Genomic DNA, 11,657 nt, shown 5'->3' on the forward strand with positions numbered 1-11,657 from the left:
ACTGTCGGGAACCATGCTTGTCACTGTCAGAGAAAGGAGATTTATAAAGGCCAGACTTAGTGTTTACTGATAAAATTTTCTCCAGCCAAAAAACATGAATCTACTCTATTAAAATTAAAAGATAGTATAAAAAAATCAAAGTGGAATCTGGTAAAGGAATTTTTGATTCGCTATAATGAACATCTAAGATTTGTGTTTTTAAAAGAAATAAGTCTGTTTTGATATTCAATCAGGTAATCTTAGGTTTCAAATAAAATAAGAATCCCTCTGTCACCTGGCACATCCTGTCGATATTTTCTTCCGTCGGCATCACAAAATACACTGCAGGAACATCTGGAATGGGGTCCCGGTCCGAGTGCAAAAGGCTAGAATACAGAAATGACAACAAATCACTGTCTCCCCTCAGGTGCTTTTTAAAAAGTCAGTTTAAGAGCCGGGCGGTGGTGGAGCACGCCTTTAATCCCAGCACTCAGGAAGCAGAGGCAGGGTGTCTATAAAGTAGTGCAATTTATCATCAAACGTATCAGACAATTAAATTTAGCAATCAAGAAAGCAATGATTTGATGGCTATTACTTCATTTAAACACTTAAAATGCTCACGTTACTGATGAACTAATTTAGATTCTTTTAAAGTATATTTAAATTAGGCGAAATCTTTTAGAGGTTGTGGAATGCCAAACAGCAATAGTTCTTTCTCTTCAGAGATCAGCCAAACATACTGGGAAACAAAATACATTTAAGTTCTGGAGTTATATGGCCTCAAAGTGAGACTATTTTTAACTTTAGAAGGTTGCATAGATACTGTGGCCTAACATTAATATTCTCTGCAAACAGACCTTAAAAATTTCACTTCAAGGTGGCCAAAGAAATAAATTTTTCTCAATAAATGTGAAGATAAATGCACTGTTAGAAAACCGCGAACACTCACAGATGCAGAGTGATCCCCATGTCTCTCAACTCCTTCACAGACAGCAGAGGAGAGATGATGTCTTGGCCAAATCTGTCATAAATGAGTACCTTTAAAAAAGTGGTTTGTTTAAACATTGTTATTAATGAACAGCCAACTGAGAACCCACACTAAGATAACACTGAAGTCAATTTCATTTAGTAATCAGTATACTGATTTCTTTTCCATGTTTAGTTTTGTACTTCCTCCACTACTCAAATGACTATCCGTATAATTATGTATTCTTTAAAACATTATTATTAGTTAGCTTTAAATAAAGCAACAATTTTAGAAACTTTTTATAAAATATTCTAAGTTTAAAAATCAAACTACAGCCAGGTGGCAGTGGTGCACGCCTTTAATCCCAGTACTTGGGAGGTAGAGGTAGGTGGATCTCTTTGAGTTCGAAGCCAGCCTGGTCTACCAGAGCTAGTTCCAGGACAGGCTTCAAAGCAACAGAGAAACCCTGTCTTGAAAAACTAAAAGTATCAGACTACAAAGTGCTTATTTTAGCCTTTAAGAAAGAACTTTGAGCCAAGCAGTGATGGCGCACGCCTTTAATCCCAGCACTCGGAAGGCAGAGGCAGGCGGATCTCTGTGAGTTCGAGGCCAGCCTGGTCTACAAGAGCTAGTTTCAGGACAGGCTCCAAAGCTACAGAGAAACCCTGTCTCACAAAACCAAAAAAAAAAAAAAAGAAAGAAAGAAAGAACTTTGAACATACAACAAATTCACACTTGACTTATTTTTTCATATTAGTCCATATATATCCTTTAGGGCTGGAGGTTTGGTTTTGTGCTAAGAGACTGGCTGCTCTTCAAAGGACCAGGTCTGATTCACAGCACTCACATGGCAGCTCACAACCATCTGCAAATCTAGTTCCAGGGGATCCAACATCCTTTTCTGGCCTTGGCAACCACCAGGCACTCACATATATATATATATGGAAAGCACCCAAACACATAAAATAAAACGCCTAAAATATCACAAGTTCCACAACATTATAAAGACAATTTAGGAATTTAAGCATCTTAGGTAAAATAGATATTGACTTAAAAAGTGAAGTCCCTAAGCCAGATACAGTGGCTCACACCTGGACCGGCACACTCAGGGACCGAGGGGGACCGCAGTGAGTCTGAGGTCAGCCTAGCCTACAGTTCAAAGCAATGTCTTAATAATATCAACCACAAATAAAACCAATGTCCCTGAATATAGAACTCCATGTCAGCCTAACTCTGTTAGCTGTGGAGGTTGGGCTAACAAATGAGATCTTCAATGGTTGGGTTTCCAACTGTCTGAAGTGACTCTTTAAAGAGAAAGAAACTGCTTGGGATGCAATGAATTCTGCTATTGTTAGTACATGCTATTTTTAAATGCCAGAAATTTCCTCAAGAGAAGCTACAATTTTTCTGCTGTGGCTCTAAAAGGTGCTCAAACTTTCAAGCCTCTTTCTACTTAAACCTTAAATACAGAATAGTCCCTTACCCAGTTTCTACTTCTGCAGTCTGTTATCTGTAGAAACCATGGTCAGGAAATACTAAGTGGAGAATTACAGTAATAAATATCCCGTAAGGTAGCTCCCCCCACCCCCAGCGTGAAGTTTCCTACGCCCTAGTCCACTCCATCAGCGGCTCTGCAGTTCTGCTCTACACGCCCACGGCACGGACAGCCTCTGTGTCCACTGCGCCTCTACACTCCTCGGTCACCCAGAGCTGTCATTATCAGATCGACTGCAACGCTACCACAGTGCTTACTCTCCCATGACCTTTGATTTACTTTTCAATCCTGAAAACACAGGAGTAGAGACGCCGACAGTAGTTACTACTGGTAATGTCTTCTGTACCTCATCTACCACTAGACATACATAGGGAGGGGAGGCACATACATACACAGTCTTGGGTTTAGTTCCAGGACCCTCCAAGGTACCAAATCCTTGGACAATCAAGGACTGTCTGTCTACAAAATGACAGAGCACTGTACATGTCCTACATGACCCTCTTGAATACTCCACTTCTATGTAAAAAACTATATTGTCTAGGGGATAATAAAGAGAATAAAAATATTCATAAATTCTAATTAAAACAGACTAATTTTAGATTTACAAGAAACTTCTCCCACGTACGATCATTTTAGGGTTCAGAGAAAGGTCACAGTTCGCACCACGCAGCTCTTACCTTCCATACTGGCTCTCCGGTGCTGTTTTTAACATGAGGCACATTGAAGTTCAACATTCGCTTCAGAGCCACTGAAAACCAAAGTTTACATCAGTTATCTAGAGCAGGCTTTTGTTTGTTTCCTCACTACAAACAAAATACATAAATGAATGCTAACAAAACTGACTAATGACATGGCTGAATGTGTAAAGGTAGGCTCAGATCTTATAAGACAATTTCGTCAACAGCCAATTGGCATCCATTAGGAAGCAAGAAAAAAAGAAGGCATCTGTCCCAAAATAAGTGGTGGAAAGTACCCGGGGTCTGGGGTGTAGCTCAGTGGTACAGTTCTTACTCAGACCACATGGGTTTGATCCTTGACACTGTGCGGGCGATGGGAGTGCATACCTTTAATCTGAACACTCAGGGAGGGAGAAGGGGGATCTCTGTGTGTTCCAGGCCAGCCTGGTCTACAGAGCAAATTGCAGGACAGCCAGAGATACACAGAGAAACCCTGTCTCAAATAACCGAAAACAAAAGCAAAACAAACCAAAAAAATCCACACACTCCTGAAAAGGCACTTTCTGTTCCTCCTGACAACCCCACATTGCCTTTTATACAAAAGTCAAAAGAAATCGCTTTGACCGTGAATTTGAGACAGCCTTAACAGCTAACTGCTACTGTTGTCTACTATTTGGCTGAAAGCAAAGGTAAGAACAATCTTTACAAAGATTGTCTATGGCATGCTTAACTGTTTCATATGGAAACCCACTACAGTAGGCCTGTTTTTTAGTTACTCCAGAGTATAAGCCAATAAATCCACTCAAAGGTTATACAGCTTAATTAGTTTATAGTCCTAGGGGAAAATGAGACTTCATAATGTACTACATAATGACTGAAGTTATTCACTTTCAAAAACCAGAGCAGCCATGCTTTATATGTTACAGTGCTACGTGGCTTTTATTGCTCATCTGTTCATTGACCACAGCAGATAAACATTTTCTAAGGAAAATGAAACTCTACATGCTGGTGTTCTCTGTGTGTGCATGTATCTGTGTTTATTTTTTTTTAGCTATAGTCTCATTAAGTCAGTCTCAAGACTTAAGTCTTGACCTTCTAATACTATGCCTATGCCTCCTAAATACTGGGATACAGGTAGGCATGCACTGCCCATCCCTCCTAGTTTATAAGTGGTGCTGGAGAGTAAACCTGACTTCCTGCATGCAAGCACCTGAAACTGAGATGGCCAAGTATTCAAGAAAATGTAAAAATCAGATGATTTAAGACTGGCTATTCATGGGTGGACAAGAGATGCCCTTCCCCTTCCTCCCATCCATCAAAGCCTGAGAGAGGTAGAGGGGCTGGCCCTGGGGTCCTAAGAGTGGAAGGGCTGTCCCTACCTCTCACCAGCTGCAGTAGTCAGAAGAGCGGCCCCTGTACCTCGCCTGGGCAACACACTAGAGCTGGCCCTAAGGTGCATGTGTGAGAGCCAAGCCTGAGGCATGAGAACTGACCCCACTCCCAGCTCACTGCTGCAACCCTGGAGAGCTCACCCTGGTGGTGAGGACAAGGGAGAACTGGCTGGTGGACCAGGCCAAGACCCAGCATCCACCCCATCTATGATCTGCTGGAGCATATGAAGGGGCCTGACTCACAGGCCCACAGCTGCAGGGCAGGACTAGAATATCGATAGTGTAATAGAAAGCAGAGGCCCAAACCCGACTAGTGACTCTCTGCAATGACCACTTAACAAGTTAAGATGTACGGACAAAGGGGTTTATGGGGTGACTCACTGTGTCACACTGCAGCTTCAATGACCAGGCTTTTAATTCCCCCCCTTTTAATTTTTTTCCTTTTTCTCTTAATTTTGCTTTGTTGGGTGGGGGTGCAGGGGCGGAGGATGGATGTGAAGGGATGGGAAATGAATAGGATCAAGACACACGATATAAGACATAAATAAAAGAAAAAAAAACCTGACTACCTTGAAATCTACTTGTTAATTTATTTTGAGACTGGGTCTTACTATGTACCCCTGGTTGCCTTAGAACTATGTACACAGGGCTCACAGAGCTCTGCCTGCCTCTGCCTCCTGATTAAAGACATGTGCTGCCATGCCAGGCTACTTTGACTTTTAAATGCATTTGAGTTTTAGGTAATACAGAATAATCTGCAATCCAAGATGATGTGGTATTCCCCTCTGTATGCTGTATGCTTTATTACCACTGGTTAATAAAGAAGCTGCTTTGGCCTATGGCAGGGCAGAACAGAACTAGGCAGGAAAACTAAACTGAATGCAGAGAGAAAGAAGGCGGAGTCAGGGAGATGCCATGCAGCTGCTGAAAAAGAAAGATGCTGGAACCTTATCAGTAAACTACAGCCTTGTGGCGATACATAGATTAATAGATATGGGTTAATTTAAGACTAAAGAGCTGGCTAGAAATATGCTTGAGCCATTAATCAAACAGTGTTGTAATTAATATAGCTTCTGTGTGATTATTTGGGTCTGGGTGGCCAGGAAACCAAAGTGCAGTCTCTGTCTACAACAAACTATGAATATAGCACTATATAATACACAAACAAATAACCTCGGAGCATATTCGCCTTTGAAAGAACAGCTAATAAACACGTAAAGGTTGAGATACTGCTCAGCACTAGTATTGAAAAAAGTTTACTTCAAACAGTGGTTTGGCAACCACCATCAGAAGCTTCCTTAGATACCAAATTTTCTTGGATGCTCAAGTATCTCTCACTTAATTATAAATTTTCTTTGATAATATTTTTAAAAACGAAATGGTTTATAGTATTTGCTATATACCATTAAGGGGACTCCCTTAAGTCATGGTTAGATTAGCTATTAATACCTAGACCAATGGAAATGGCAGGTCATTTGTTGTACTGCATTAAGGGACAATGACAAGAGGAATGTCTATACTTATTTAGTACAGACACATTTTTCTTAGAATAGTTGTGATTTGCAGTTGTCTGAATCCACAGTTGCAGAAACCATGGATAGAGAGCTAAGAAAGCTAGAGTATTTATGTAAATACATAAAGTTTTCTCTTTTTCTACTGTATTTATTGTGTATTTTTGAGTGCATGCACATAAGTGGCGATATTTTGTTTGTGTTTTAACAAATGAAGTTTGCAGCCAGGCGGTGGTGGCGCATGCCTCTAATCCCAGCATTCAGGAGGCAGAGGCAGACAGATCTCTGTGAGTTTGAGGCCACCTGGTCTACAAGAGCTAGTTCCTGGACAGGCTCCAAAAGCTACAGAGAAACCTGTCTTGAAAAAAACAAAAACAGCCGGGCGGTGGTGGCGCACACCTTTAATCCCAGCACTCGGGAGGCAGAGGCAGGTGGATCTCTGTGAGTTCGAGACCAGCCTGGTCTACAGAGCTAGTTCCAGGACAGGCTCCAAAAACCACAGAGAAACCCTGTCTCGAAAAACAAAAACAAAAACAAAAACCCAAAAAAAACAAAGAAACAAACAAAAGAACAAAGTTTGCATGAAGATCAGAGTACAAAGCTAGCCACACTAGTCAGCCATAGAGGCCAGGCAGTGGTGGCACACACCTTTAATCCCAGCCCTTAGGAGACAGAGGAAGACAGATCTCTGTGAGTTCAAAGCTACTCTGGGCTACAGGAGACTGAATCAGTCTAAAAGAGAAACAGAGCCAAGCGGCGGTGACTCACACCTTTAATCCCAGCCCTTGGGATCACACACCTTTAATCCTAGCACTAGAGAGGTGGAGATGGGAAGGATATGGTTGGGCAGAGAGAGGGATGGATATAAGGTGGGAGGAGACAGGAGCCCAGGATCCAGTCTGAGGTTTCCTACTAACAGGATCGCCCCTTTTGGTCTGAGGATTCAGTAGAGGTAAGAACTAGTGGCTGGTTGGTCTGTTTCTCTGCTCTTTTAGCATTAACCCCTATATTTGACTCCAGGTTTTTATTTTTAAGGTCAATCAGAATTCACACCACACATAGTCATGCCATATAAATGGAGACCACAGGAGTTGGTTCTCTTCTACCGTGTGGGTTCTGGGCTTAAACTCAGGTCATCAGATTTGGTGGCAAGTGCCTTTACTTGCTAAAACAGCTCGCCAGCCAACCTACTTATTTTCCCTGTCAAATGCTGATTCTACAATAATAGAATATTATATAAATGTATATATTACCAACAACTGCTGCCCACTTCAAAGAGTGACAGCGGCTGTGGCATTGCACAAACATACACACACAGCACGGATACAGTGCTCCGGGGTTGACTGTGTTCTCAGTGATGCTTTCTTCCCATGGCCAGGTACTAAAGACACAAGAAAACCCTATTTCTAGAAGTAGTTATACTCTTCATTCAACAAAAAGCAGGAAGAACCACAGCCTGGGCTGCCATGTAAGCTGGCACCTGACATTCGCCAGAGTTAACAGATGCTCATCCATCTCATCATGAGAGGTCAGTCGCAGTAGATAATCTCACATTTGTCTTGGCTCAGTTAGGAAAGGTTCTCCAAATCTGAGCCTTGGCTAAATTGTTAAAGACATTTCTTTTTTCCTTTTTTGAGAAAGAGGGTTTCTCTGCCTATCAGCCCTAGCTCTCCTGGAGCTCACCACAAACCAGGCTGGCCTCGAACTCACAGAGATCTGCCTGCCTCTTCCTGCCTCTGCCTCCCAAGTGCTGGGATTAAAGACATGTGCCACCACCTCCTGGCCTCAAACACAGCTAATTTGTTAATGAGGCATATGGCATATGTTTAAAGAATGATAAATGAATGCAATTATACTTCATTAGAATTTAACACTCCAGTGCTTAAATCACTGCTTCTAAAGGAAAAGATAAACTTTCTTTTTTTTTTTTTTTTTTTTTTTTTTTTTTTTGATTTTTCGAGACAGGGTTTCTCCGTAGCTTTTCGTTCCGGTCCTGGAACTAGCTCTTGTAGACCAGGCTGGCCTCGAACTCACAGAGATCCGCCTGCCTCTGCCTCCCGAGTGCTGGGATTAAAGGCGTGCGCCACCACCGCCCGGCTAAGATAAACTTTCTTTATGTGCTCTAAATACATTACCCTATATTCTTACATTTGGTTAAGGTAGCTTTACCGTTAGCCAGAAAATTTTCTTCACTCATTTACTGAGTAAACAATATCATTTATATGAACAGTTTGCTCGTCATTCAACACATGTTTACTGAGTGCTTATTATGTACTAGATTCTGCCCTAAGTATAGGGGATCAATCACACAGAGGCAAATAGATGAATAAAAATGGCCTGTCCTAGGACAGTTTTCATTTCATTCTTGTTGAGGATGAGGGCCATTTACAAAATAAATAAAACATGTGATGTATGCGCTCATACTAAGTGCTGTGAAGAACAGGACCACGAAAGGAGAAAAGTGAGGTGGGGTAGTCATGAATAGTGATCAGGAAGGCCTCCTGACAAACACTTTCGAGGAGAGACCTACAGGAAGTCAGCCATACAAGTTACTTACCAAGAGACAAACACCAAGGGTGGGAACATCCAGGTGAGGGGTCAAGGAAGGTAACACAGTGGGCAAAGTAAGCAGAAACTAGGTCATATGTGAACTTGGGAGATCAACTATACCATAATGAAAAGAAGACACAATTAGAAAGTTTTAGGCAAATGTGTGCCATGTTTAGTGCAGGTGGCATCTGTAAAGAATGAAAGGGAACAAGGTTGTAAAAGCAAAAACTACAGACAGAAAGTTATTGTGCAACTCAAGGAGCTTGTACTAGGGACAACAGCTACCGTAGTTAGAGAAAAATGGAATGACTTATGGACAAATCTGAACTGAGTTAAAGTAAAAGAAGAAAAAGAGACAGTCACAGGAGTTTTCCATAAGCAACATGAAGAACAAAGCTTTCATTAATTGATACCAAGTGGCCTGCATTCAGAGTCCTCTACCTGGGAATGACCAGCTGTGGAGGTTTGAAGGAAAGTGGCCCCTTAGGCTCAGGGATCTGAATACTTGGACACCAGAGAGCTGCACTGTATGAAAGGATTGGAGATGTGGCCTTGTTGGCTGAAGTCTGTCACTGGGGTTGGGCCCTGAGGTATCAAAAAGCCCACTCCAAGTCCAGAGGCTCTCTATTCCTGCTACATGGGGATCTGGATTTACAACTGGCAGCTACTTCTCCAGCACCGTGTCTGCCCGCATGCTGCCACTGCCCCTGTCATGATAACAGATTAAACCTCTGAAATTATAAGCAAGCACAAATTAAATGTTTTCTTTATAAGAGTTTCCTTAGTCGTGGTGCCTCTTCAAAGCAACAGAACACTGATCAAGATACCAGCATATATAATAATTAAAATTAAGAGGCCAGAAGGGGTCACAATAAGAGAAAAAGCAGTTGATTTGGGCTGTGCAACACTGAGAAGCAAGGAGATAAACAAGAACCTGCAACAGCAACAAGCAACTTATTCTGACTGTTGAATTGAGGATAGAAAAGAGAAGAAAGTCATCAAGGAAGCTTTCACAAAGCAGTGGCATTTGAGGTGACATAGGTATTTCAGGAGGACAAAGCAAGAGACGGGTATGCTATTTAACACCTTTGTACCTTAGTTTCTTCATCTGTGAAATTAGAAAACAACAGAAACCACCTAACACAATAATAAATTCTCAGTGCACAAACTACTATCACATCCATCCAAACTGACTACGAACTACTTTGTATCAGAGCATCTTCTACCTAGAATATTTGAGAATTATTATTCCAAAATATTCTGTATAGAAATCAAGTAAATGTTACTTCTACTGTTGCAACACAAATGATTTTATTCTTCTGAAATTAAGAAACAATTCACTTAAGGAACAAATTTAATAACTGATGTACATAAGCAATATAGGAAAAAATGTGGACTCTTGCTGCAATGAAATTTATTCCACTGAAAGACAAATGAAGTATTAGATTTTAATGTTTTACAGTGTCTGCATATTGAAATGTACTGTTACAGAAATTCAACCTTTAAAAGGCTCCCTTTATTCAGGACAGTTTTGCTGCTGGGTAGTAATTTCATTTAGTTTTATTAAGCTCTTGGACCCAAAGTGCTAAGAAAACCTGGGCTTCTATTTCTTTGCAAATAAGATGAATTCTCAAGCACTGTTCAAACCATTGCTGACTTTCCCATGTTTAAGTTATGCTTTACTATGCCTCACAGGTTTTACTAATTGATCTACTGAGAAACGTAAAGCACATTTCAGTATGCTACATTCAAATCTATGAAGTTTTATCTTATTTTTCAGGTACAGTTCAAATTCTTCTGGAATGCTGTATTGATTCTAACCAAATATTTTTCATACAAATAAGCATAATTTTAAGAGAATTAAACTATAAACATTCTTGATGGCTCGTGGCCTATTTCTATTCTCTTTGGCAGAAGGCTTCTCCACAAGTAGTATATATAAATCAAATATGACATAACTATATTGTATAAAGCTATTTATAAATCATTATTTGGGGACCAATACGCAATTATCAAGTTACTAGAGTTGCTTAGAGAAAATAAGGAAAATTAGGAGTATCTCATATTAATAAAGAAGCCAAGGGAAGTAGTGTGTACCTTTATATATTTTCTAAATTAAGTGGAAACTGTACGAATGTTCTTCACTTAAGATACAATTATGCCACTTTGAGATTACTAATCTGTGGAACAACTGAAACGGGGCGCTGCTAATTTGACAGTCTCCACTCCCCTTAGAGCAAGCTGCAGAAGGAAGTCATTATCATTTTTCTTCAGGTTCTCCCGAGACTGGTCCAAAGAACACGGCATAAAGTAAGGAGCTCTGAGAAGAATACTCAGATTTTGTAATTACGGCGCAAATGTCGGTTTTTAAAAAAACATCAGACTTGAAAGTGAAAACCAAGCCATCCTGGGAGACCTGAACTATCAATAAACGCGAATCTAGAGTCCTCGTTAAATGACAACGTAGGAAAGGAAAGACCAGCTGCGCCCTTGCTGGGATGGCCTCCTGGAGCTCTAATGCAGAGCCAGCCCACTGAAGCCGCTCTGTACCACAGGAAAAGCTGGAAAACTAAAGTCATTTCTTCCTTACACCTCAAAGTGGAGCAGCTCAAGAAGCTCAACTCGGAGCTGCACGAACAACCAGCGAAGGCGGCCAAGAGAGAGGTCGCTGCTTTGCTCGGGCCCAAGCTGCAGAGAAGGAAATAACAAGTACCTGTTTGCCTCTCCCGAATGCTGGCCGTGGACGCCATCTTGCTTCCCAACATCCACTGCCCGGCTGGCACTGGGAGCCCGAAGATGACGTGGCGCACCCTCCCGCCCCGGAAGCAGAATCAGGGGGCGGGACCGGAGGATTGACCCGACTCCTGCGTCCCAGGCCACGCCCTTCGTCCCAGCCATTGGTGTTTTCCGACCAATCGGGCCGAGGCTCCTAACATTCGCCTCTCTGGGCGGGGGCGTGAGCAGCGGGGCCCCAGAGTGACTGCTGCCGCGCTTTCGGCGGGCTTTAAAACCTCGTAAAACTTAGGACTAACTGAAACGCTGGACACCGTTTTCTTGATACGCATTACAGCAGAAGTGTCCGTTCCC

The 11,657-nt window shown here is 41.7% G+C and overlaps 1 protein-coding gene across 1 annotated transcript in view; it reads right to left on the reverse strand.

Annotated features, from left to right (window-relative positions):
- Scfd1 (sec1 family domain containing 1) overlaps positions 1-11,378 on the reverse strand; it is a 61,301-nt gene extending 49,923 nt beyond the window's left edge. Inside the window, exons 1-4 of the mRNA XM_005343806.3 lie at positions 11,284-11,378; positions 3,119-3,189; positions 929-1,017; positions 275-365 (exon numbers count right to left, since the gene is read on the reverse strand). Coding sequence (XP_005343863.1) covers positions 275-365; positions 929-1,017; positions 3,119-3,189; positions 11,284-11,335 — 303 coding nt within the window. The 5' untranslated portion in view covers positions 11,336-11,378. The remainder of the gene's footprint in view (positions 1-274; positions 366-928; positions 1,018-3,118; positions 3,190-11,283) is intronic.
- Positions 11,379-11,657: the final 279 nt, after the last annotated feature.

The sequence above is a fragment of the Microtus ochrogaster genome, chromosome 1 (assembly GCF_000317375.1).
Source record: "Microtus ochrogaster isolate Prairie Vole_2 chromosome 1, MicOch1.0, whole genome shotgun sequence".
NCBI classification, from domain to species: domain Eukaryota; kingdom Metazoa; phylum Chordata; class Mammalia; order Rodentia; family Cricetidae; genus Microtus; species Microtus ochrogaster.